Source organism: Pseudorca crassidens, chromosome 3, assembly GCF_039906515.1.
Source record: "Pseudorca crassidens isolate mPseCra1 chromosome 3, mPseCra1.hap1, whole genome shotgun sequence".
NCBI classification, from domain to species: Eukaryota; Metazoa; Chordata; class Mammalia; order Artiodactyla; family Delphinidae; genus Pseudorca; species Pseudorca crassidens.
In genome coordinates this window covers 137,153,429-137,180,942 of record NC_090298.1, presented here as the reverse complement: position 1 = coordinate 137,180,942, position 27,514 = coordinate 137,153,429, and the positions used below count along the sequence as shown (strand labels likewise).

The 27,514-nt window shown below is 52.9% G+C and overlaps 1 protein-coding gene across 2 annotated transcripts in view; it reads left to right on the top strand.

Annotated features, from left to right (window-relative positions):
• Positions 1-23,679: 23,679 nt before the first annotated feature.
• Positions 23,680-27,514, top strand: part of ADAMTS2 (ADAM metallopeptidase with thrombospondin type 1 motif 2) — a 246,476-nt gene continuing 242,641 nt past the window's right edge. The window contains exons 1-2 of one of the 2 annotated variants that reach the window (XM_067732549.1): positions 23,680-23,926; positions 24,930-25,324. In XM_067732549.1, the coding sequence (XP_067588650.1) occupies positions 23,803-23,926; positions 24,930-25,324 (519 nt within the window). In that variant the 5' untranslated portion in view covers positions 23,680-23,802. The remainder of the gene's footprint in view (positions 23,927-24,929; positions 25,325-27,514) is intronic. The other variant, XM_067732550.1, reaches the window with a different exon arrangement.

Sequence of the window (27,514 nt, the reverse complement as noted above, 5' to 3'; positions counted from 1 at the left end):
CTCAAGCCTGCTCCTCGTCTCCCTTCTGGCTGGTACCATGTTTATGATCGTCACCCTGGGTGATGAGCAACCCAGAAGAGGGCCTGGTCACTGCTTTCCTTGATGACCATCGTATATCAGACCTGGATCCTGAGACCCTCCCCCTCTTCCCTCTCCATGTGGGGGATGCTGAGGTGGGCACGCATCAGGTACTCCTTGCCCCCAGGAAGGACTTAAGACTCCAAATGAGCTCAAGTAGATTCAATAAGCCAGGCTGCCCTGATTTATATTCCCGCAGCAGCTTGGGAGAGGACCCATTGCCTGCGGTCTGGCAATGCCATTCCCGGCTGAGGAGTGACAGATGCTGGCTGGTGGTTTGTCTGCACATCCCTGGCTATGGGTGAGGCCCTGCATCTTTGCCCTGGTTTATGTGGGCCTCTTCTCCTGTCGAATGGGTAGGATTGGGGCAGAAACTAGAGGTGTGAATTCCAGGTGGAAGAAGAAGCCCAGGCAAAGCAGAGAGGCAGGGTCATACGAGGTGTCTTCCAAGAACAGGGGCAGTGCTGAGGGCTGGAAGGTGAGGCCAGTTTGAGGCACAGAGGGTGGGTGGGGTGGCAGCCTGCAGGTCTGGAAGTGCAGGGAAGGACCTGGGCCCAACCCTGAGGGCGGAGGGAGTCAGGAGGACGAGGGAGGAAGGTGGGCTCCCAGGCTGCTGCAGGGTGGATTGGGAGCTGGGTGTGAGAGGGGGGAGGCAGCAGCCTGCCTAGAGCAGCCAGAGTGTGGCCAGGCAGTGGGACCAGTGAGGGGAGTGGCCTGAGAGGCCATGCAGGGGTAGCCCCAGGGGACAGTTGACTGACAGGTGTCGAGGTAGAGGTAGGGGGTGCTGAGGCTCTGAAGTGACAGCAGCGCCCTGCAGCACTGGCCCAGGAGACCACTCAGGGCTTCCTGGACGTCAAGCCTGCTGAGCCATTCCTTCCACTGGCCCCAGCATGGCCTGCCGGTAGTGGCTGGCAGCTTCTGCAAGCAGCTGGTGCTATGCCCAGATTGACTGGTGCCCCATGGATGAGGCAGCCCTCATGTTTGCCCCGAGGAAGGGAGTGGGGTCCCCTCCAAGCCACCTCAGGCCTTCTGTTTGTCCAGCGATAGGAAAAGAGGGCTGAGCCTGCTCCAACTGCCTCGGGCTCTGTAAGTCTCTCTGACTTGCAGAGAGGCCTTGTGGAAATAGCCCTGAACCAGGTTCCTGGAGCAGCCAGTCTAGGGGGCCCCTGGTGCTCACCAGTGAGCCGTTGGGAGCATGGGAGGAGAAACTGTTTGGGGTGGGAAATGTGGCTTTAGAGCCTGACAATTGTTGGTAGCAGACCAGTATTATCTTGGGAATTCTGTGTCAGGGAATTCACCAGGGTCATTGCCTTGGGGATGGGGAGGGACCATCTGCGGAGCTGTCCCGCCCCTCGCACCTGTGATATGCTGGGAGGTGGGAAGGTCAGCAGGAATGTGTTTCCTGGTTGGCTATTTGCTCTGTAACTTTGTCCCACCCTTCACTGGGGTGGGGTCACAAACTCAAAAGTCCCCAGGCCAAGTGGCCCTGCAGGGCAGTGGTGGGGGAGCTCAAGCCTGGTGGAGAGGGAGTGGCGTTTCTTTTTCTTTTTTTTTTTTTCACTATTAAAGCCTTTTATTTGAATAACTCTTTTTTTTTTTTACATCTTTATTGGAGTATAATTGCTTTACAATGGTGTGTTAGTTTCTGCTTTATAACAAAGTGAATCAGTTATACATATACATATGTTCCCATATCTCTTCCTTCTTGCATCTCCCTCCCTCCCACCCTCCCTATCCCACCCCTCTAGGTGGTCACAAAGCACCGAGCTGATCTCCCTGTGCTATGTGGCTGCTTCCCACTAGCTATCTACCTTATGTTTGGTAGTGTATATATGTCCATGAAGAACCTAGGGGTAAGACAGGAATAAAGACACAGACCTACTAGAGAATGGACTTGAGGATGTGGGGAGGGGGAAGGGTAAGCTGTGACAAAGCGAGTGGCGTTTCCTGGCTCGGGGCTTCAGCCGGTTACTGCATCAGGACATGGGCCCTTGGATGCCTACTCTTGATTTTTCAAGAGAAGCTGCAAATCCAGATTTCCATGTGAAATCCTTTTGTATTTATTTGCCAGGGCTGCCATAACAAAATACCATAGACTGGGGAACTTAAACAATAGAAATTTATTTTTTCATCGTTCTGGAGGCTGGAAGTCCAAGATCCAGGTGGCGGCAGCCTTGGTTCTTCCACTCTCCTTGGCTTGCAGGTGGTCTTCTCACTGTGTCCTCACACGGTTACCTGTCTATGTGTACATCCCTGGTGTCTCTCTGTGTGTGCAAATTTCCTCTTCTTATAAGGACACCAGCAAGATAGGATTAGGGCCCATCCATATGACCTCATTTTATCTTATGTCTCTTTAAAGACACTATCTCCAAATATAGTCACTTCTGAGGTACTGAGGGTGAGAACTCCAATGCATGAATTTCTGGGGAGACACAACTCAGGCACCACATTCCCTAACGGTTAAATTTTGGCATTCATTTAAAAAAATTCAAAAGCTCTGTAGGGGCAAACGAACTTGCCCGTGAATTGGATTGGGCTTGTGAATGGTCTTTTTGAGGCCTCTGATTTCAGGTCTGGCCTCAGACCCCCAGGAGCTCCCAGGTGTGATCCGGACTTGTGCACAGGTAACTTTAGCCCCAACCACAGGGTGCTGTGCATTTGAGCTCTGGGGATGAAGATCCTGCCCCCACTGCTGAATGAGCTGAGGAAGGAAAGAGCTGCAGAGGAAGGGAGATAAACTGAGCACCTATTATGTGCTGATGCTGTGCCAGGCACTGGTGACCCAGATGTGCGTCAGACACCCCTACCCCATCTGAGGGGCACACAGGGGCTTCCCTGGAGGCCTGCACAGGGCATGGGTGGGTGCTCAGATGAGCAGGAGCCTAGTACGACCTTCATGTGGGGTTGGGATGAGGGCGGCAGGATCGTGGGGCAGCAAGAAGTCTGGCTGGATGAAAGGCAGGACGGTGCATCTTCTCATGTGTTCTGACCCATCCATTGTGGGCTCCGATGTCAGTCTCAGAGCCTCCTGATGTTCTAGTACAGCCTGCAGAAATGAGGGGCTGGAATAGAATTTCTCTAGGTCCCATGGGCTCCTCTCACCTATCTGCGCCGGAGTGGACATTGGGAAGTGGAGGGGAGTGAGCGAGATGGGCCTGAGCGGGCTGAGGGCGGGGCTGAGTATCACCCATCTCTCTGCACCCTCCCTGTGAAACCGAGAGGGATCATCTGTTAGATCCGTTACACCTGTAACCTGCCTTCACAGATCAAGCTCATTTTAATTTTTGCTACAAAAAACTTGCATGTCCTCCAAGAGCTCATGCAGCCTAAACAATGTTTGCCTGAGTTGTTTTCCAGGAACTTGGAGTCAGCTGTGTCTAGTTTGAGCTCCAGCCAGTTAAGGCTGATTAAGACCACCGACCCTGCAACTGGGCCCCTGCGAATGTCCCCTCAATGACCTTTCGACATCAGAGGGCTGAACACTCCACCCTCAGTGTGCACCACCCCTGCCATCTTCTGAGCATGCATCCCATGGAGAAGCCTGTCGCTAAGTTGCACCTGTGCAGAACAACGATTATCTCACCTTTTTCTTATCTCCAATAAACTTTCCCCACGTTCCTCATGCCTCAGACCAGCCTGATTCTTTATCCCGTAAATATCCTGAACCCCTCACCTTCCAGGAGGCCAATTTGAAATTTCTTCTCCCGTCTTCTTGCTTGGCTGCCCATGTATAAACTCATTCTCTGCTTTAGCGTTTGGCTTGCTGTGCGTCAGGTAGACACACCTAGTTTCATAAAACTGGGGTCTCAGGCCCGGCGAGGTCCAGGGCTGGGCCATGCAGAGCCATGGGAAGGAGTCGCTGACTCCGGCCAAGGGTACATGAGGCTGCGCCTGGGCAGCACTGCACAGGGCTGAGAAGGAGACGCACAGGGATCATCTGCTCACTTGGCCTTTCACAAGCCAGTGTTTGGCTAGCGTGGGAGAATGGGAGACAAGGTGTGCTTTCCTTACCAGAAGTGAGCGTGACTCGGGAGCTTGGAGAAGTGGACCACTTCCTGCAGGACGAGGGCGCTGCATGGGTACGGGCTGGGGGCCCATGGACACTTCCCAGTACTTTTACAGTGTTACCCTGGGTGTGTGTCACTGCACTGTTTGTGTGTGGTTACAATAATTCTGGGTCCCATATCCTCAGAGAGAGTGACTGGGGACAGGTACCCCAGGCCCTCCCTGCTCATGGGGGCTCATATAGGCTCTGCTCCCCCTCTCTTCGGAGGCCTGAGCCTGAGGTGCTCCTGCCCCAGGCTGGTGGCTCCATCTTGGCTCATTCTACCTTCCCCTGCATCCTCCCCCAGCCCCTGCCCAGCCCGAGGGGCAGCCTGGGGAGCTTGCATGTTCAGAGCTGTGGTAGACAGACCGCTTTCCTCACTATCTCTGCATGTCAGCCTGAATGGGCATGAGGCCCATTTGTCAGGTGGGGAAAGTGAGGCTCAGAAGATTTCTCATATGGTATCAGCAGAGCCCACCACCCTGCCCTGCCTCCCGTCCCCATCTGAAGGCAAAGGTGGAGGGGGCTGGGACACTGGCCAAGAGAGGAGAGAATGCGGGATGGCGACGAAGAAGAGAATGGCCTGGTCCCAGAGGCAGGATGAGAAAATGCCCTGGAGGAGGCAATGAGGCTCAGCTGGGACCTTCCAGTGAGTTCCAGTCCCTCGAAACCCAAGACAATGTTGATGGTGCTGTGCTCGCCTGGCTCTCTGTCCTCTGCACACACCAGGGCTCCTGGGCCACCCCAGCCTCTCTCTGCTGGTGGCCTGTGCCTGTATCTCTCCAGTCTGAGCAGGGGGACACAGGGAATATGGACAGAGGAGAGCCAGGGCCCTGAAATTTCCAGGCTGTTGGCCCAGTGTGGGATCCGTTAACCTTTTCATTGATAATCTGGGCAGCGAGGAGGGGGATACCTCCATTAGAGCCGGAATTAACCCACTGGAGGCCGTTTCACGCATCTCATCAGAGGAGAAATGCCCAGAGGTGCTGAGGCCTACAGGACGCAGGGTGCCGGTTTGAGAGTAGGAGCTGAGGGGTCTCCTCTTGGGGAGAACCTGAGTCTTGAGGCCTCAGGGCCCCAGCATGGCTGACCCATCCAGTCTGCTGACCTTGTCTGTGTCCTCACCTAGGCTGGCCCTTTGGTAACAAGCAGTCTCGTGGTTACTTTCCATGTCACATACTGTGTCTTTTAAATACCTTTAGCTGTCCCGTCCAGCGTATTCATCACCATTTCTATAATAAGATGCCTCCTGCCCTGCTGGGGTGCTGTCTGCCTGGGGAAGGGGTTGGGTTGTCTTCCTCTCTCTGTCACTCACTGGGGGGTACAGTGGTGGGGAGCTGGGCCAGTTGGGAGTGTTCACAGGTGAGGGCCACTGCTGAGAGATGGCCCTGCTGTTCACCGATTCTTGGAATCTTTACCCCAGCCCCATGGCCCCCCCACTCCTTGTTGCAGCAGGGAGTCTCCAGATGTATACTCCTGACCCCCTCTGACTAGCGGGCCACCCTCTGGGGCAGGACTCCGTGTGAAAGGACCCCCACAGGGGTCCCACCCCAGTCTCGAGGCTCCACTGCTCTGAGGCCATCCTCTCACATTCACACCCTGGAAGGAAGTGAGGGGCCCAAAGTCACAGAACTGGTTCATAGGAATTCCCTTGAAAACCTGCTCTATTACATGGCTCCCTCTTGGGGCTCCCAAAGCCTTTAAACATGTTTTCTAATTAACGTTTATAAGATGGAGCTGCTTGTTCAGGCTTTTACTGGACCACTCAGGTTATCTTAGAGCTAAAAGGACTTAGGGAGTCGGTCCAGTTGATCTCCTAAATTTACAGGTAAGGAAATGGAGGCCCAGAGGGGAAGGGGCATGCCTAAGGTGATGGCTACTTGATGGCAGAGCTGGGCTGGAATGGAATCCCTGTCGAGTTGCTTATATGAGCTCAGAGATCCCTTTTTTTGTTTGTTTGTTTTTGCAGTACGTGGGCCTCTCACTGCTGTGGCCTCTCCTGTTGCAGAGCACAGGCTCCGGACGCGCAGGCTCAGCGGCCATGGCTCACAGGCTCAGCCGCTCCGCAGCACGTGGGATCTTCCCGGACTAGGGCACGAACCCGTGTCCCCTGCATCGGCAGGCGGACTCAACCACTGCACCACCAGGGAAGCCCAGGGATCCCTTTTAAAGGCATTTAAAGGCCACAACCCTGGTGCTGTTCACAACCGCTGGCCGCTGCTCTTCCCACCCTAGTCCTCCGGTCACTCCATCCACACGGCTCTCCCTGAATCAGCTTGAGAGCTGTTGCTGAGTCCTCTGTGTGGCCTCTCCTGCTCTTCATCCCCTCCCCTCCCCGCCCTCTTCTCCAGCCTCATTCAGTTAATGCATATCCAGAGCTCATGGCCTCAGGAAAGCCTTCTCTGACCCCTCAGTCTCCATCGGGTGCCCCAGGGGCCTGTACACACACACAACCACTTCAGCCTCCTCTCTGGTGGTCAGGAGGTGCTGATTAAAACAATGAGGTGCCATGGTCACATATCAGATTAGCAAAAATGATGTGGGAGAAGGGCCACTCGTGCACACAGCTGATGGAAGTGAGAATTGTTCGGTCCTTTTGGAAAAGGCTAGTGACATCTGTTAAACTTAAAATACACATTAACTTTAACTTGCAATCCCACCCTGGGATTTTATTCTGTAGAAATAAAAGCACCAGCCTACAAGGAAATAAGGCTGTTTATTGCAGGACTGCTGGTAGAAACACAGACACACACACACACACACACACACACACACACACACACAGCCTGCAAACAACCTAAAGATGTCAATAAATTTGGAAGTGGTTGACAAACTGCAGCTATGGGCTTTCAACCAGCTGCTAAGAGAAGGCAAGAAGGCAGTAGGTACCTCGAGTTACCAGCCTGGAGGGATGGCTATGATGTGTCAGCAAGTGAGAACTGTTAGTCGCTGATATGTATGATGTGATTCCACCTTTGACAAACCTTCAAAGACCCTTCCATGTCCTTGAGGGTGGGCTGTGCCAGAGCTGGGAGTCACCAGGGGTGAGGATGTAGCACAGAGAGAGGCAAGAGAGGCAGGTGGCTTCGATGGGGCAAGGAGACCCCCAGGTTGGGATTCTGAGACTGGACTCTAAAAGGAGGTGAGTGCAGCCATTAGGGCTGGGGTCCAAGGCCAGGGTGGACCCAGCACCAGCTGACCTGCCCTTGACTGCACCAGAGCTCCTCTCTCCCCCAGTGTGATGGTGGTCCTGGAGCAAGGCTGGGCTGGCTGGTGGTGATGTGAGGGAGGAAGAATTGTAGGAGTTAGGAGACAGTCAAAGTCAAGGTCATAGCCCTGACCTTTAACTCCTATTTGATCTGGGACAGCTCCTTACTTGCTCGCTAAGTTTGTATTTCATGGGATTTCATGCCATGCTCATAAAGGATCCAGTCGAGATACACAATTAGCTGGTTAGTTGGACCATTATTCTGGATGAATTGTGTCCCCCCAAATTTCAGGTGTTGAAACCCTAACCTCCAGAGTGACTATTTGGAGATAGGACTTTTAAGGGGGTAATTAAGGTTAAATGAGGCCATAAGGGTGAGCTCTGATCTGATAGAACTGGTGTCCTTATAAAACAGGAACAGACACTAGAGACAGATGTGTGTGTGTGTACAGAGAAGAGGCCATGTGAGGGCACAGAGTGAAGGCAGCAGTCTGCATGCCAGGAAGACAGACTTCACCAGAAGTGGACAATGCTAGTACCCTGATCTCAGACTTCCAGCCTCCAGAATTGTGAGAAAATAAATACTGTTGTTTAAGCCACCCAGTCTGTAGTATTTTGTTATGGCAGCCTGAGTAGACTAATACAGCCATTAAACCGGGCAATTCAGGATTAACTTCTTTTGTGACTTAACAGGCACACTCTAAGTCAGAACTGTTAGGGTGGTACAGGGGACATTTACTGTTTTGTGGCCACTTATACCCCTTTACTATGGGTCATATAATTAGGGCGAAATTGACCCAGCCCTGGCTTAGAGGGTGAATCACATGGCCCAGTCCTGGCCTCTCAGTGAATTTCACCATCTTTACCATGGGGTGGATTCAGGAATGGGCATCTGACCCCATTTGGGCCCATCGGATACTTGGGACTCAATCTGAGCTCTTGGGGGCAGCACCAGTTTTCCCTCAGTGTTTGAGGTTGTGAGAATATGAAGCTGCAACTGCAGCAGCCTTCTTGGCACCATGAAGAGACTTCTTGCCTAAGAAGGGAGTGACCCAAAGGAAGAGGGGAAGAAAGTTGTAGGGAAAAAACCTGGGTTATGGGGACACAATTTCATATGTCTAAGGCCAAACTATCCCTGGATTTTTAATTTTGTCAAGCAATAAATTCCCTTTTTGCCCGAGTCAGTTCCTGTCACTTGTTATATAACCATGACTGAGCCACCAGTTCTTCTCAACCTCTGATCCTTCCTGTGGTTGGGTGGGACCCCTCTGCTGTCCTGACATGGAGTGGGCTCCCTACTTATCTAGTGACTAGTTTTGGTACACTAGGTGTCTTTCTGACTTCCAGCCCTAGAGCTGAAACAGCCCTGTGGGCGAGAATTGCACCCAACCTCTGAGAACTTTGCAGGAGGAAGATGCGTTGAAAGGCATATCAGAGCATTTCCCTTCAGGAAGGCAAGCCGAGAGCTGAGTCTCCATGGCCCAACTTTAATTTAACTGACAATTTTAAAAATCAAAACCAGCGCCTGGGCATTTAGAATGTCTGTCTTCCTGGTTTAATTTCATGGGGATTGTGTTAGGGCTTTTGATAAAATGTTTCATTTTGAAGGACTGGTTTCATCAAAGCAGGGCTTTCCTTTACAGGGTCAGCTCCACCCATAAAAGACATTTTCATTACGAAAAAGTGGCGCCTGGCTTGGAATTAATTGTAGGTTCAGAGAGCAGAGAGGAAATGCCTGTGCCCTTTGGTGATCCCTCATGGTCCCTGAGGAGGCAATATAGCTGAAATCTGGAGTAATTTCTTGAACACATCATGCATGGTCACACCTCCTGACTTTGTCCATGCTGCTGCCTCTCCTTGGATGTCCTCCCTCTGCTCATGGCAGGCAAAATCCCATGCTTGCTGGCTTACCTCTGCCAATTCTGGGTGTGGTCTTGAGCAGCTCCCGTGGTTTGCCAGGGCTGGTTGGTTGCAAAATGGTGTAAATATGACCTTATTTGCAGGTATGATTTAATTTGAAGACTTCGAGATGAGGACATTGTCCAGATTTATCTGAAGGGGCCCTAAATACAATTACAAGTGTCCACATAACGGGGAGACTGAGGGAGTTTTGACACAAACACACACAAGCCATAAGATCAAGGAGGCAGAGACTGGAGTGATGCAGCCACAAGCCAAGAACTGCTGGCAGCCACGAGAAGCTGGGAGAATTGAGCAATGGAGTTTCCCCTAGAGTCTCTGGGGACAGCTTGGCTCTGCTGATGCCTTAATTTCGGCCTCTGGAACTGGGAGAGAATACGTTTCTGTTATTTTGAGCCACCTGTTTGGTGTTGATTTGTTGTAGCAGCCATAGGCCACTAATACAGAAGGGAAGGCCATCTGAACTATCTTGAGCAAACCAGGGACTTTGTGTTGAGGATGGTGGAGGGGGTAATTCGTGAAACCCAGAGTGGAAAGAGCATTCTACCCTCCTAGGGCTGGAAGCAGGGCCAGAGAGATGCCGGTGACCTGACAGCCCTTTACCTGCTTCTGTCTATCTCCCCCTCACTCTCCCTGGCTTCCTCGTGCATCATATGCTCCATTCTTTTCTAACCAGAAGGAGAAGAAAGTGGGAGGTTCACAGGGAAGAGATACTTGCTTTTTTTTCACATGATTTGGAATTGTTTCACTTGTTACGACAACTGGTACTTTCATAATCTGAAAAATGTCAAATAAGGAAAATTGAATCTAAGATCTTTCCCAGTTCCACGCCCATCTCTTTGTCCATGCCTTGTGCTACATCACTTTGCAACTTCTCCCTCTAGAATGGAATAGGTGTTCTGCCCCATTCATGTGGCTTTCCTGGCCCATGGAACATGGGTGGAAGTGACCGTGTGCTGGTTTGGAGCCCAGTCCACAAGGGGCATCGTGCTCTCACGCTCAGCCTCCTGGAAGCTCCTGACCTCCTCCATGAGATGGGCTTCCCCTGGGCCCCAGGGTGCACATACAGGGAGTAGAGCTGTGGGCCTGAGCAGACATTATTGTTGTTCTAAGTTTCCAGGTTCTAAGGTGGTTCAATATCCAGTGTTACTATGGCAGTGGGTAACTGCTACAGAAATTGGTACCTTGATAAGAAACCTGCAATATGTGGCATTGGCTTTGGAACCAGAAAGTGTTATAGGTGGCTGGGAAAATAATGGCATGTGTTATGGAGTAGCAGAACATTTGCTGAAAGGGAAAGTGTACCTAATACACTTGTGGCCTTGGGCTGGGACTGTCCAGGTAGAATGTTGCAGGCACGAGCAGGCTCCTGCTGTCTGCATTTAATATGGAACTACAAAGAAGAGACAGCTCAGGAAAAACCTGGCCAGATCTCAGAAAGAATTATAGGGAAGGAAGAAAGTTTGGAAAATCTGGGACTTACTGGGTTGAAAAATAAAACTATTTCTAATCTCCAGCTTCTCCATTCAATAAGAGAGTCTCAAATTAAGCACAGCCTGAGAGAAAAGTCAAATCAAGGGCATGGCTATTAAGATATAGCTTGGGGGTCTAGAGTGAATCAAAGGCATAGCACTTGCACTCATGTGAAGGCCTCTGGAAGGATTAAATGGTGCCGAGAAGTTACTAAAAGATCAGTGGTGTGGTCCCGCAGCAGCCTGAGTTTCCCACAGTACCTGTAATTAAATACAGAGAGAGACATGTCTTACAATGAATTGTGAATATGGCTTTTGGCACATGATATCAAATATATAGGAAATCCACAATTTTTGAGAGGGCTGTATTGGCAAAAGCCCACCAATCCAGACCAAAAGAGACTCAGATTATTCAAGATGGAAAAAAAAATCTCTGGGCCACTAATTTGTCATGGGCAAGATGCAGGCTGAGAAAACATTCAGCTTCCATGAAGGGCATATTTTGGAGTGTCCTTCTCAGAAGTGACCAAGGAAAATGATGCAGAAGGAAAGATATCCTAGAGAGTAGAGCCAAGAACCACTGACAACAAGGGACTGAGGATCCAGGCCCAGGGAGTGAACCTGGAGCCTAATCCCAGAACATTCCCTACTCCAGGGTAGCAGTTCCTGGCAACGTTTCTCCAACAGGACGTAAGAACTGCTGTGGACCAGTGACTGTTTGGGGCCTCCTGTCCTCCTCCTTTTTGAATGGGAGTGTTTTTTCCGTGATCTGTCCCTGTTCTACCATGGCGTATCGGGGCTGTGTGTGAGACATTGGAGGGGAAGAGGGGTGCAAACAGCTTCTCCTTTTGTTGCATAGGTCCCAGGAGCAAGGCGAGCTGCATTCAGATCTGACTTAGACTATGAGATTCTCATCTTCAAGCTTGACGCCATGATTGGGTGTCTTGGGTGAGAATGAGTGTATTTTGCAAGTGGGAGGGTCTTGAGTAACTATATCCAAGAGGGCAGTTTGTGGTAGATTTTATCATTATTCCCAATTCCTCACGCATCCTGTAGTGGTTTCCTAGAGTTGCCATAACAAATTACCACAAACTTGGGTGGCTTTAAACAACAGAGACATTGTTTCATGGTTCTGGAGGCCAGAAATCTGAAATCAAGGTGTCAGCAAGGTTAGTTTCTTCTCTGAGGGAGAATCTGTCCCATGACTCTCTCCTAGCTTATAGTGGTTGCCAACAATCCTTGGCATTTCTGCCTCTACTGTCACATGGCGTTCTCCCTGTGTGTCTCCATCCCCTTGTCTCTTCTTATAAGGACACTGGTGACATTGGATTAGAGGTGGACTCTGATTCCTTATGACTTCATCTTAACTAATTACATCTGCAAAGACCCCATTTCCAAATAAGGTCCCTTTCTGAGGTTCTGGGCAGACATGCATTTTTTTGGGGGAACACGATTCAGTCTACTACACGTCCCTATATTCACACCCTTTGCCCTGTGACTCTGCAGCTTCTCTCTCCAGGATGGAGAGTATATCTGCGTCATTCACGGGGCTTGTCCATGTGTCTCACGTGACCAAGAGACGTGGGTGAAACAAACTGTGGACCAGTTTGGAGCCCAGGTCTTAGAGGCATCGTGCATTCATGCTTATCCTTCTGGAAGCCTCTGATCTCCTCCGTGAGATGAGCTTCCCCTCAGAGCTGCTGTCCCTGCACCTTGGCCTACATATAAGCTGCCCCAGCTGGCCCGCAGACCTGCCCTGTCAGGAGAGCTGCCTTGGCCAGGCTGAAGAGCTGTGAGCCGGGGGATAACCCTTGTTGTCTTTCTCTACTAGGTTCTAGGGTGCTTTGTGAGGCAGTGTTCTTGGGACAAGAGTTAATCAATATGGTGGGAAAGGGGCAGCTTTTTCCAAGCCCTGCTCTGGCTACCATGCTGAAATGTGAGCCCAGTGTTGCCAGAGTATATTATTTTATCAAAAGGAGACAAGAATCTAGATTTCAAATCCATAATCTCCTAATTTTTATATGTGTGTATCTGATTCAATTAAAAATATCACTGTGCTTTCCCAACCAGACACACCTGAGGTTAGGATTCCGCCTGTAAGCTTCCAGCTTATGGCCTGGGCAGACTGGCCTGGCCAGGGGGATCCCTTTGTTCAGCTGCTTCCTGTCAGAGGAAGCATCCTGGGCAGATCCTGACTCGAGGAGGAGAGGGTCCTTCTATGTGACACAGAACCCAAGTGGGCCCAGCAGCAACCGAGGATTCCCATCAGGAGGAAGTACAGAGCCTGTCTCTGCAGATGGTCGTGCATAGGATGATAAGACCATTTAGGGGATCTGTCATCTTGGTGCCTTTCTGCCCCTTACAAGGGCATCTCAGTTTATGCTGTTAAGAAATATTTGGCAAGAAGATGCCCATGGTATTTCTTTTACAAAAATGGTGGAGTTTCAGGGATTGCTCTAAAAAACCAAACCAAACCAAATAAAGCCAAAACAATTACTGGAGAAGGGGGGAAATCAAACACCACCAAGGTGAAGTTGATTTTACTGGATGAACATCTCACTTAAATTTAAATTGAGTCCAAGTTCATTTTCTCTCCCAGACTTCTAGAAGGTGGCATTCAAAATGTTTACACTTGTTTCATCTGCCTTTTTACTTAGCCCTGGTCCCCCACCTCCTTCCCTTCACTTCACACTTATCGTTTCGTTGCACACATATGCTCCACTTTATATTTACATATATCGAATTTTTATATATGTCTTGTGAAATATGCCAGACGAAGAATGAAACGGTCCTGAAACAGCTGGAAAATTATGCAACAGCGAGGAGATTGGGCACATTCACATTCTGTACTGCAAAGTTGCACAACAGACCAAGTTTGTTACAAGTGAAGCTGGGAGGTTTTTATTTTTTCTCCAGGGTGACAGCTTGCATGGTGGAGTAGGCTTTCTGCAGAAGGCATTTCCTCAGGAGCCTCAAACTCCCCTCGAAGGGAGAGGCAAGGCTGGAGCTGCACTGGGAGCACAGAGGCTGCAGCCCAGGGGAGGCTATCGAAGGGCTGGAGGCAACTCCAGTGGTCTGGTGAGGTCAAGGCCAAAGGTCTAGTGAGACTGAAGTCCAAGGTCCAGCAAGACTGAGGCCCAGTTTCTAGTGAGAGAAGGTCTGGTCTTTTGGAGGCATCCATGTCCCTGCTGCCTTGTGCTGGGAAATCCTGGGGACAGAGAGCCTCTGATGGATCTGGAGCCAAGTGGTCCCTCACTGCCTGCTGCTCCCAAAGCTCAGGGTCTTCGGCTGCCCAGCACCACCCTGGTTCTGCAATTCTCAGGTCTCTCCCATGCCCCAGGAAGATTCAGGAGAGTAGGGCCTTGGGCCCTCAGACCAGGGCTGGGTCATCCCTGGAGCCATCAGGCCCTGCAACACTGCTTGGCTGTGTACCTCGTCTGTGTCTCACAGGTTAGAGCCAATGAATCCTGCAGCTGAGTTCAAAATCTCCATTGCCGACATCCAGTGGTAGGGGGAAGGCTTTACTATGTATACATTAAAAAGATCCTAGGGTCTCAGTCAACCTCAGGTATAACAGGGTGACCGATAATGTAATTTGGCTGCTCAACAATTTAAGATAACATTATGGTCAGCAGTGACCTTCTGTCTGGGCTCGGTCTGACAGCCTGTGTGGAGTAGGGAGCCTGGCACGTGCTGGAGGAGGGACTCCCCATCAGAGGGTCTGTGGTGCAGGTCAGGATGAATACGGACACCACAGCACAGCCCCATGGGGAAGGGAAGAGCCTCTGTGAAGCTGGAGCCCAGCCCTTGGCACAGGGTTTGAATTTATCCAGAGACATGGGCAGGGCTATTGGGCTCTCCCCAGTAATGATGGGGAAAATCAGGGGTTCTGTGCTCTGAGGGGGACTGAGAACAGAAAGCCTGTTGGGGGCTTTGGCTGTCCCAGCAAGCAGGCCAGTGGCTCCTGGGTGAGCTGGCAGGTCCTGTTCATGGCCTTCGTGGCCAGGGCAGGCCAGGACATGGCAGAGCCCGTAGGCCGGCCAAGGCTGGGGACCTGCTACAGTGTGGACCCTGCGGAGGGTTGCTAAAGAGTCTGGGGCTCAGCTGAGAACTTGGGCTGCCGCGGCCACTCAGAACGGAGATGGGAATTGCCGTAGGGGAACAGTGCTGCTGGACTCATTCAGTTTCCTCTTTCTCATTTTCAGAAATGCAATTAGGGAGGCCAAGGCCCTGCGTGGGCTCTGGAGCAAGTGTCTGTGTATCTGGGTCTGTGCGTGTTTGTGGGCTGGGGTCAGCGTGCGTCTGTGTGCTTGTTTGTGCACATGTATCACTCACTACATGTATGTGGCACTGTGTGTGTGTGTGAGAGAGTATGTGTGTGTGCATGCACACGTGTTCATAGGTGCAAATGAACACTCTTGCCTCCCATCTCTCGGGACAGTCGTCTATCAGGTGCCTCGAACTGGCTTCCTGCTTTCCATTCATATGAACTTGTTGTCAAGTCCCCAGACCTTGAAGTGACAGTTCTCCTGCGGCGCTCCCCAAACCCTGCACCCCCAGGTCCCCTCCACCTCTGCTCCCAGTATCCCACAGTAGCAGCCTGTGCTTTCAGACTCATCTTTGGAGGGCCCTGTATTCTCAGCCAGGGGGAACAATCTTGGTGGGCAGCAGGGGGCCAATGGTGCCAGGTGGGGACCATGAAAAAGAGTGTCTTGCAAAGTTCCAGCAACCTGAGGCCCTCGTGGAGGTCCTGAGTGAGCATAGCAGAGAAACCTGGGATGGGGGAGGGGATGCAAAGGCAATTTGTGCTGGAGAGCTTCCCCCATAGGCTGCAGGTGCCTCAAAGGCCATGCAGGGGCTGGTTGAGCACAGAAGCCCTTGTTCTAGCCTCCCCATCTGAAGAAACCAGAGGTGGGCCCTGCAGTGCAGGGTGGTGGCCCTGATACCCCCTTAATGAAGCCAGCTGGGTGGAGACCATGACGTCAGGAAAGCATCTAAAGGCTGTGCTGCCCCTCAGATCTGGCTCAAGCCTGCCTGTGGCCTGCCTGTGGCCTGCCTTACGGCCTAGTGTGGCCAGATGTGCTTTTTTTTTTTTTCTCCAAGAGAAGCGAGAGGTGCATATTTTAATGAGGTATCTTTTGATTTTTTAAAAAATCTTAGCAAATAGTTTGAGTTAACAAACAAAACCCTGTGGGCTGCTAGTTGGCAGCCCCTTATGCATCAGTTATGATACTTGACTTTATAAGCACTAGCTAATGACTCCACTGCTTTAGGCAAAAAACAGGGGCTGATAGGAAGGAGGCTCCGAAGGCCTCAGAGGAGCACTCAGAGAAGCTCACTTTGTGGGTGTTGAGTTCTCTGGCTCTGGAGTGAGTCATGAGGTCTGGTCTGGCTCTGTCCCTGGGGGCTATCATCTCTAAGGCTCAGCTTCTTCATCTGAAAGTGGGAATGTTGCATTTCCACCTGGTGGGATGTAGTAAGGATCAAGGGAGGTAGTTTATTTAAGAGCTCTGGTAATTCACCAACAGACCTGCGGGCTTGCAGGGAATACTGTGATTGACAAAACACAGCCTGGTACATAGAGGTGCTTCCCAAGGGCACACTGTCCCCGGTGTCTTCACTGGGAAGAGGAAACTGTGGGGCCCATGTTGGCCAGTCATATTTGACCAGGGCACACAGGGATGGTCACGGGACATGGATGTGTGAGATCCTTGTCCTGAAAAGGGAGCCAGGAAGCCCCAGGACTCACCATTGTCCTAGTGAGTGCTCCCAGCTCCCAGAGCATTTTGAGATGAACACGATCTTGCTTCATTCTCCTACTTAAATCTCCCACTTAGAACAAAATGCAACCTGCAGGCCAAGGCCCTGCCTCATCTATGATCCCCTGGTTGCCTCTCTCTCTTCATCTCTTCCTTCTTTCACTACCTTCTGGCTTCACCACTCTTCTTTCCCTGGAGCAGTAAAAGCTCTTTCCTGCCTTAGGGCCTTTACGTGTGCTGGTCTCTCTGCTTGAGATGTTCATTGCTTAGATTGCCCTTTTCTGGTTACTTCTCTCTGATCAGCTTTCAGCTTTCCTCCATCTTCCTCTCCCTTGTCCCATGCATTCTATATCATGAACCTCGTTTTATTTTCTTCATAGCATCTATCTTTCAAATTTATCTTATTTTTTTAAAATTCACTCTGCAAATATTTACTGAGTGCCCACTATGTGCCAGGCTGTTTTTTGTCAATCACAGTATTTCCTGCAATTCTTCAGCAAGGTTCCTTATTAGGCCATGGCATCCCAGTCACCCATGTCCTGCAGTACAGCCAAGGTTTAGTTCTAAAGTCAGTGATGATATGAAAAAAGCACGTGGTCAACATACTTTGGAAAATTTCCAATCCACACAGCTTTGCATCTATAGGCCAACGCTGAACTACGCACAGCTGGGTACAGGGAGTGATGGAGAGCAAAACTAGCTAAGGTATGGAGGGCTTCATATTGTGTTAAATCATTTAATTCTCCAAGCCACTCTGTGAAGTAGGTGATATTACACTGCTCATTATACAGTTTAAGAAACTGAGGCATGGGGAGGATAAGTAAGTTTCTCAAGGTCACATGATTGGAAAGTGACTGACAGAGCCCGAGCAACCTGTCGCAGGGCTGCTATGAGGAGTTGAAATCAAATATCCTGGAGAGCCATCATGAAATTCCCCTCCCAGCAGCCCTCAGGGAGCAAGGCCTCCACTGCCCAGGATGGCAACACTGACAGGGTATGGGAGGGAACACTCTCATTAGGAGATCTGCCTTGTTATTCTAAAGTAATACCTATGTTTTCAGCTGCCAGTGTGAATTGAGGGCTCTCACGTTCATCCTGCATTGAAAATGAGGGTGTGCCAGGCCCCAAGCTCTTCCTGACCCTGGGAGGAAGGCGTGTGGTCCCAGCCCTGCAGATGAGGAAACGGAGAGTGGAGAGACTGGGCACCATGTGAGATCACAGTGTGCAAGGGGCTGGAGATGCTCCATCTGACTTTTGGGAGAGAAAGTCACTAGACTCAACAGCTCAATTTCAGGCCTGATCCTAAGGGTGTTGCCACTGTGCCAGAGACAAGTGGCCAGGTCTGGGCTAGAGGGCGTGGCAGGGAAGAGGGGCAGATTCCTTTTCCTAATGAGAGGGTAGATGGAGCGATGACTGCTTTGTTGTGGGGGTAAGGGAAAGGAGGGGCCTCAGATGCCCCTGGGGCCCAGGAGGGAGAAGAGGTGCCAGATGTGAACCCAGGAGGCTGCGGGTGGGGTGGAGGTGGGGGCTGTGAGGAGCTGGGTCTCTGAGACACCTCGATGGAGATGCCTAGGGGTTACTGTATTTACAGGTGGATGGACCTGGCTGGGGTGGTCTGTGAATAGACTCTTGAACCCATGGGAAAGGGTAAGATTGCCCAGGATGGGTGGGGCTGGGACATAGGTGAAGAGGAGTCATGTGTATGAAGAGAGAGTGGCATCCATTGGGACTGGCCCTGAGGAGTGGCCAGAGGCTTTGGGGACAGTGTGAAGGGTAAAGCCCTTTCCTGAGGGGCAGCCTGGAGCCAGATTTGTAGAGAGCATGCAAGGGATGATTTATTTTACCCAAAACAAAAAAAACCTTTAAAACATTGCAGAAAAGATACAGGTATATCTCTCTTATTTATTTATTTTTTGAATGATCAAAAGATGGGGACACTAATTTGCAGGGCTCCACTTTAAATATCCTGCAGACTTTGTGTCGGGTCTCAGCATTTCTTCAGAGGAGGAACCATCTGAAACTGGGAGGGAGACAGTCAAGAAACACCCTCCTGTTAGCGATGGGGACTTTGCTAAGGGAGAGGCCTCCTAGCACCCCCCGGAGGGGCAGAGGGTCCCCAGGGAGTCTCCAACAGCAGCAGTGATGGCCAAAGGCCCTCAACCCTGCATCCAGAATTTCTTCCCACTGGGTCTTGGCCTTTGGATTCCATGGTTAGTGCTACTGCCAGCCCCAGCCAGAAGCTTTAGCCTCTTTAAGGCCCACATCCTAGATGCCGTGAACCCTGCAGGGTTAGGCAGGACTGCAGTGGAAGGAACTTGACAAAAAGAGAAGGCAATCGAGAGAGAATAAAGCTCTGGAGGCCAGGGATCCTGGGGTTTAGCAGGGCATTGGCCAGGGCCACCCGTTGACATGCCCCAGATTGTAAGTGAGGAAATGTCCAGTTAAACTTACAAAGGATTTGAACACAAAATACCACAATGTAATAGGATTGTGTCCTTCACAAGTTACATACAGGATTTATATGTAAAGAAATTAATTCTCCAGGCTCTGTAGATGATGTCATCTGGGAATGGGATAAACAAAAAGTCCAGTGAAGAACATAGTCTTTCAACAGACGGGGTAAGCCGGGGACTGTGCCATGCTCTCATTTGGACATAAGGGCAAGCGAAGTGCTGGGGGGCATTGGGGCTGACCCCTAACATGTTTCTGTCCCAGATTGTTACACCCCCGCCCCTTGTCAGCAGCTGGTTCAGCAATGGGCATGTGAGCCAGTCTTGGCCCACAGATCAGAGGGGAGTCAGCTGGTCCAACTGGGAGAGGGGAGGACACCTGCATGTGGTTTGGTCATCCTGCTACCTGGTTGAGCTCCGGAGCTGTCATACCCGCAGACCTCCCGCATTTCCTTATGGTTTAAGCAGGCTGGGTTATTTGCATCCAGGGGCATCTTAAGGGACCCAGAGGCCTTTCTCAAATGGGAAGCCTGGACCAAATGTCCCTCCTGACTTCTGTGAGAGGCCAGACACAGCTAGACCCTGATCCAAGTAGACCCAGCACCTCACTACCTGCCACATCCAGACATCTCCTTGAAAAATCTTGGGCCTTGCTGTCTCTCTGCCATGTTGAGCACTTGTTGACAGTCACAGATGGGCACTGAGCTTTATCTTTCCCCAGGTCGTTACTGCTTAGATTGAGCCTGAGCCTCCAGCTTGTGTCTCCCTGTAGAAGTGTTGAATGAGCCAGGATCCCCAAGCCTCCAAACCTCAAGCACCTTGCTTTTTACTTCCAGGCAGAACTGACTGCAGTGGGGGTGGGACACCTCTGTGTGAAACATGGCAATGAAAACAATTGTTGTCTGGACACCACCTACATTTCCTCTTTTGCCTGACACAGATCCCTGTCCGGGGATGCTCAAGAAACTGCAAGAACCACACCCCCAAAGGCCACCTGGCCACCATATTCTGCTTAATTAGCATTATTGCTTACCAAGGCCGCTCCTGGCCAGAACTCTGCCTGTGCATCTGACGGGGCCACTGCACCCGCTGTTTGCCAACAGCAGAGGGGGGCAGAACTGCTGTCTTCAGAGGCCCTTTGACAAGGTCGCCAAGTCCTCACGGCTTGTTATGCTCAGCATACGGGTCCCCAGAGGACTAGAAAAGTCTAGATCCCTTCCCACAACCCCCGGGAACTTGCTTCTCGGGAGAGAGGGCAACGAACCCTCACTACTTCCATCTGCTTGTAGCCTGCAGTGCGGGCAGGTCCTGCCAAGGATGGTGACCTCGTCAAAGGGCAGAAGCACTTCTAGTTTCCATGTGGCCGCCAGGGGACAGGAATGGCTCTGATGAAGTCTGTGCTGGCACATGTGGCCCGGAAGTCAGAGATGGGCTGAGAGCCCCGCTTCTCCTTTTCAGAATAACGCAGGGCACTGCTCCCACCAGAGAGCTTGGGCAGGCACAGGGCAAGAAACGTTTCTTAACGTTCCTGCTTGGAGGCATGTGTGGTGATTTATGACACCAAAGATGACCAGGAAATGTGCCCATCTCTTTCTGCTCCTCACGTTGTTGGGAAGATTTTAAAGGGACTGGAGGGCTCAAGCTCACCCTGAGTTGTTCTCATCCCTTCCCCACAACATGGGGCTGTTCTAGATCAGCGTTGCAACTCATCCTTCAGGGATCAGACTGGTAACAACCATGAACAAAAGGCAGGTATAGGACAATAGGGAGTGGTAGGGACTGTCAAGTAGGAGCGTGAAAGCCAGACCTAAGGACACTCAAGTTCAATTAAAATCAAACACACATGACATGCACTTAATAAGTGTTCCAGCTGAGTTTGTTCTGTGGTCCTTGGGTTGTCTTTGGGATCTAGACTGAATAAGTAGACTTGAACAAAGAACCACTGGGGATTTCTGTGTTCCACTTTCACCTGAAGTAGAAGAAGGGGGAACAGAGAGGCAAGCACCAGTGGGTGGGGTAGCCTTTTCCAGAAGAGGAATAAGAGAGATCTGAACCATGGAGGTTTGAAGAAGTAGGGGTGACTCTTGTTTTTTTTTTTTTTTGAGCTGAAGACAAGGGATCAGGAAGCTGGGATGAGTCCACAAGGGCCCCCCACATGGAGGATTCAACCATAAACTGTGATGCATGTGTGCTTGGTTCTTCCACTCAGCCTAGAGGGGTGTCATTGTAGGGACTAAAGATGGGATGGTTAAGGGCCGTGGTCTGCCTTCCACTCATGAGGGGTCTCTGTCTGGGTGGAGCCCCAAGAAGCTGGGAGTAATTTGGGAAGGAACAGTTGCCAGGAGTGACTCAGGAGTGTCAGAGAGACAAACCTTCTTTCCAAAAAGATATTCTAGAGCTGGTTTTCCAAAGTGTGCAACATAATTTTGTTACATGGACCCATCAGAAAATATCATCAACTTGCGAAGTGAGAGAGTCGGTCATTTTCAATTCTCCTTTTGTCCTTCTGATTGCATCAAAGGAAAGGGCTTTGCTTCTTCTAGTCTGTCTCACCACTTTTCCAACACTTGTTAATCAGCTTCAGCCTCCGTGCCTTTTGCAGGCAATAGTATTTACAATTTGATAACAGCTTTTTGTTTCATGTATTTATTTTTGGCAGTTATCTTTGATTTATGGCAAGATGTTGGCTTTCCCATTTACGGTAGTGATTTAAAGTCTCCTTTAAAAACTTAAGTACAGTATAAAGAAATAATGGTGGTGGTAGGAGGATTATGGTAGTCACCATAAACCTGGCACGGAAGCAAGTGAGGTAGTAGAACATCACCCTCATCAAATAGGTGAGGCTGCTGCTTGGGTCTCATTCATCTTTTGAGGCGGATGAAAGCATGACAGCCACAGGGGGAATGAGTGGAAATGTCGTGGATTCCAAGACAGCACCTAGCTGGACCCAGCTCTGGGCTGCCTGGCTTCCTCAGCCTTCAGGGTTCGACCCATGCCACTTCTTCTTCGACCCATGCCAAGTCCTCCAGGATACCTGGCTCTGGAGTCATCTCTCTTCCCATACACTGATCCCCATCCACTTTCTCTGGAACCATCAGAGGTTACAAAAGTGGATGCCTTCTGTGGGTAAGGGAAGGGAACCTACAGCAACCTGCAGGGCATTTGCCCCACTTAATGGCTGATAAGCAGAAATGCAGGCCCAGTGTAGTCACACTTTCCAATTTCTCAAAAGAAGTCAGAAGTCTAAATTCTTATGTGAAATGTTACCATTTTTAACACTGACAACAGATGTTCACCATGCCTGGGGGCTGGATCCTGTTTGGGCACCCTCAGGGGTCACAGAGGAAAGCTTCCAGGTGAAGATGGCCATCAAGCTTCAGTGCCCTCTGAAAATGATGGGTCCTGAAAATGATGGAACTGAGAATATGAAATCACAGCTAGAGCAAGTTGTGTAAGTCATGTGTTTTACCCATAAGACTGGGCCCTTCTGGTGGGCAGGGAGGGACCTGAGTCATCAGGCCCTGCCTGACCAAGGCCAGCCCCAAAGCACTGGCCACACAGGCCTGGGGCAGAGTGAATGAGAAAATCCAAAAGGACAGGTGTCCACCCTCCAGGGAAGTGAGGCAGAAGTCTGGGGTCACATAGCAGAGGTGTTCCCACAGACACATGCTTGGGAGTGGGCTCCCAAGGGGAGGGAAGGCCATTGTGCTGGGGGACAGTAGACTTGGTGGGACAGGCAATGAGGATTGTGCTGGAGAGGAGTCCAGCTGGGAATGGGCTTTGACAGCAAACTGGCTCCAGGGTGGAGAGGGATGCCTTGGATGCTGAGTTGGGAAAGGTGGGCAGAGTGTAGAGAGGCTATTTCAGGCAGAGCCTGGGGGTGTGCAAAGACCAGGCGTCTAGACTCCCATGTAGGATTCAGGACAGGTGAGGGAGGCAACCTGACTGAGCTCTAGCAGGTGGAGCCCAGGTCTAGGTGGAGGAGACTGTGCTCAGAGGCTGCAATGGAGGGTTGGGGAGGCAGACGGAGGGGGAGAGGGACTTCAGGCAAAGAGGAGCTGGAGACTGAGGGAAACTTGCCTCTCTCTGTAAGGGTAAAAGTTGATCTTTGGGGTGGCTCTTGTGGTGCATGCACCCTCCTGGTAAAACTGTTTTTCAGCCTCTGGGGTCTCTAACTGGTCAAAAGGCCTGGCTCAGCCCCATGGACCAGTAATCAGGCCTCCCCACCCCTTCCCAGCTCTGCTCCCTATCCTGCCCCAGGGCGCACAGAGAGGGAGAGGCGGCCCCTCGCGCCCCAGGGCTGACGGTTGGGACCCGGGTGCTCCGAGGACTCTTTGGGTGGGGATGCTCGGGCGGGCTTTAGCTCCTCCGAGGTTTCGCGCCACGAGTGCGCGGGGCGCCGCAGAGGGTGGCCAGCAGCGGGGCTCTCCCGACCCGGCCCGCGGCGTTTTTACGCCGCCGCCTCGGGGTGTCTCTGCTTCGTTACGAGCCGGGAACCGCGGCGGCGACGGCGCGAGGAGGGGAGCGGGCGGTGGCGGCGGTGGCGGCGGCGGCGGCGGCGGCGGCGGCGGCAGCGGCGGCCGCGCCAAGAAGCGCCGGGTCACCGCAGGCTGAGGCGCCCGCCGTCCCCGCCCTCCCCCTCTCTCGCCTTCTCCCTCCCTCCCGCCTCCCTCTCTCGCTCGCTCCTTCCCTCTCCCCGCCTCCCTCCGCTCTCCCCCGCCCTCCTCTCCGCGCCTCGCCTCCTCCGCCCCGCGCCCTGCGGTGCTGCAGCTGCGGGCGGCTCCAGCTGCCCCCAGATGTGGGCTGGGCGGCGCGCGGGGAACTTTCGCGCCGGCTGCGAGTGCGGGGCCCCGGCTGCGGTCCGGCTGCCATGGATCCGCCGGCGGGAGCCGCTCGCCGCCTGCTCTGCCCCGCGCTGCTGCTGCTACTGCTGCCGCTCCTGCTACCGCCGCTGCCCGCGGACGCCCGGCTCGCCGCCGCCGCCGACCCCCCAGGTAGGTGCGGCGCGGCCCTCACGCTTCGCGACCCCAGTCGGCCGGGCTCCTCCCCGCCCTGCGTGCCTCACCGCCCCCTCCCCAGGCGTCGTCCAGCCTGACTTGGGCAAACTCCGCGCGCCCCGCCCGGGGCCAAGTTGGCCAACTTCGGGGCCGGGTTGGTCGCGCAGGGGGCGCCCTGCGGCGCACCTGGGCGTCTCGGGTTGCGGGGAGCCTCGGAGCGCTCGCGGCTCCCGGGACGCGGAGCGTGGAGACGGAGGGCCGGGAAAGCCCCGCGGCGGAGAGCGCAGCGCCAGCCCCAGCGTGTCCAGGGGAGCCAGGGAGAGGCTGCGCCCCGGCTCGCGTCCGGGGACGCTCGGGAGGAGTCGGGTGCGGAGCGCGCCGCCTTGGGCCCTGAGGATTGGCTGGGGCGACCCGGAGGGGATCCTCGAAGATCTGAGGGACCCTCCTTCACCCTCCCTGCCCTCGGGCACGCGGGGAGGGTGGCCGGCAGCGGGCTAACCCGGAGCTGTACACGGAGGACAGGCCGCCAGTGCCCGGGGGAGCCGAGTCCTCGCCGCTCCGGAGGCGAGCGGTGAGGGCAGTCGGGCGGCGGGGACTGCTGAAGGGGTAGAGGCATACGGGTAGGGGGCCAGCCGGGAATGGCTTCGGAGCAGCCCCACGTACTGCCGAGGACGGTAGGTTCAAGGGTTGGAGGATGCTCTGACCGGGCCGTCCCTTGGGGAACTGCGAGGAGCCGCGGAGCCCCAACCCGGAACGGGGCAGGGTGCAGAGCTCTTGGCTGGGCGGGTTCTAGAGGGGGTCGGCCCGGGGTCGGCGGGGGTCGGGAGTGGCGGCCCTGTTAACGCCCCTTCCCGGTTGGAAGAAGGCTAGTTTCTGGGGGTTGCCTAGCGGAATGCCCTTCCCTTCGCAGTGGGGGAGGGGTTTGTGAGGATGCTGGACTCGGTGGCGGGGCCCTGGGGTTCCCAGGTCTCGACTGGTCTAACGTCCCTTCCCATTGCAGGCTGGCCCCAGGGGCACGGAGCGGAGCGCATCCTGGCGGTGCCGGTGCGCACTGACGCTCAGGGCCTCTTGGTGTCCCACGTGGTGTCGGCGGCGACGGCGCAGGCTGGGGTACGGGCCCGCAGGGCCGCCCCTGTCCAGATCCCGGGTTTCTCCGGAGGCAGCGAGGAGGACGCTGGCGGCCGCCTCTTCTACAATGTCACGGTCTTCGGCCGAGACCTGCACCTGCGGCTGCGGCCCAATGCCCGCCTCGTGGCGCCCGGGGCCACGGTGGAGTGGCAGAGCGAGTCGGGCGCCACCCGCGTGGAGCCCCTGCTTGGGACCTGCCTCTACGTCGGAGACGTGGCCGGCCTGGCTGAAGCCTCCTCTGTGGCGCTCAGCAACTGCGACGGGCTGGTGAGTACGCACTTCTTTCCCTTCTTTCTGTCCATTGCCCTCTCCTGGGCTTTGGAAGCTGTTTATCTGGGAGGCCCCTGGGAGGGCAAGGCCTGTATTGAAGACCTTCTCTGCACCCTTGTGCTTAGGGACCACTGGGTGCAGACTGAAGGGGTTGGCTCTAAGGCAAGTTGTTTCAATTGGACCGAGAGGGTGATTTATGCAGAGGGAAGGCCACATTTCCAAAGCACTTATCAAGTAGCAAAGTGTGGTCTCCCTTATGCCTGCAGGCACAGGTCTTCATCTTGCATCCAGGTGTGTGTATATCTCTGTGAGTGCGTGCGTCTGCACATGTGTTTTGGAATGGGTACTAGTATCTGAGTACCTGTGTACTTGTGTGAACATGTGAATGTGCCATTGTGTCTTGTCCATGTGTGTATCTGCAGGTTTCTGTTCATTTGTGTGTCCGTGTGTGTTGCTGTGCATTGTGGCATGTGTGGCATTTGTGTGGGGGCATGTGTGCTGGCAGTTGGTCGTCTCGTTTCTGTGTGTGCAAGTGGTGCCAGCCTAGGGACCAGGCAGTGGTGCTGAAATACCCAGTTATCCCTCTGCCCCCTGGCTGACCGGGAACCACTGATTTTTATGCTGTGGTTTCCTGTTGGACTTCAGCTGGTTATTTGAAAAGTTGGTTTTCTCCCTCTATTTTGAGCCAAGGGGAGCATTTGGAAATGCAAGCTCTGGTGCCCATGGGAAGGCCCTGAAGGACAGGAGAGGCTGGGGAGTGGGTCCCTTTTGGGACTGCCTGGGCCACTTAATGTGACCAGAGCCCTGGGAAGTTCTCCTGCTTCTGAGGGCCTAGGGGGACCATGGCCTGGCATAAGGGGTCCTTGGAGGAAGCCTGAATCAATGCTCAGGGAGGAGGCTGACATTGGCAGTGCTCCGTCCGGCCACCCTGAGGCCTGACACGTGGCAGAAGCCACTGCAGTTTTCTATTTTGGATTGGGTGTGTGGTGGTCAGGCTGGCTGTGCTGGCCAGACATCTGAAGCCGCCCACCATGGGTTCTGTTCTAATTGCTGCTCAGGGAACTCCTACTCTTAGCAAGTGGCCTCTCTCCCAGTCCTGCTGGCCCCTAAGCCCCCTGTCCTCCGTCTCGCCCTGCAGGCTGCAGAGCCAGCAATTACACGGAGCCCCACAACCGCTGGCGTTCTTTTTATGGAGACACAGGAAATGTCACTTGTTGCTTCGGAAAATCACTGCCTTTGGCTGGATTTAGTTAGAACCTGGGTGTACTGCAAACAACTGTAAATGTCCTTGGAGGAGTTGGGTTAACACGGTGCAGCCCTTTATATCCTTGTTGCCTCTGAGGCTGCCCTGGACCTCATACGTGTGTCTCATTTTACACTGGAGGTGAATTTCCTAAATAAAAGGAAATTGGTGCTGGGGGCTCGGGGGGGTGGCCTGGGCTGGGGTGGGGGAGTTGACATGGAGGTAGTCTGTTGCTGGGCCAACTCCTGTGTGCTAAGTAATACTTGATGGAGAGCATTTCAGGGAGGCTTTGTACATGCATCGTTCATTCTGTGATTTGTTTGTTCAGCCAGCACCTCCAAGCGCCATTGTCCACTGTGCTGGTCAGAGATGTAGCTGGCCTGGTGCCCACCTGGGGCACACATGCTCAGCTGATGGGCTGGGGCCCACTCTGGTCAGGGCTTGGAAAATGTGCTCCTGGCGGCTATTTGAAGAATGAGTTGCCGGGGGCAAATGCACATAGAGAAGAGCATATGCAGAGAAGTACCAGGTGTGTATCGGCTTGGTCAGAACAGGTGCAGTGAGATGTCACGTGTACTGGACACACACCGGCAGAAGTGCAAGACACAGCTGGAGAGAAGACTGGAGTTGGAAGAGGGACTGGCGTCTACCTGAGTGGCCTTGAATGTTGTCAGTGAAAACTGGCCTTGAGATAGTGGGGCAGCATCATTAGTTCTTCTTCTCTTTTTCCTTCTTTCTTTTTCGCGTGTGTGTGTCTGTTCTGATCTTATACACTTAATTCCTTAGCCCGTTAAGTCCCTCTGTTGCATCAGTGATAGGCCCACTTGCTAAGGGCCCGGGGTTTAAACATCATGTTTCTGGTCCTCAGAGACCCTGTGGGGGAGGATTCTTCATCCCTGGTTTACAGATGGGCAGCTGAGGTTCTGGGAGGTTGAGTGACTTGC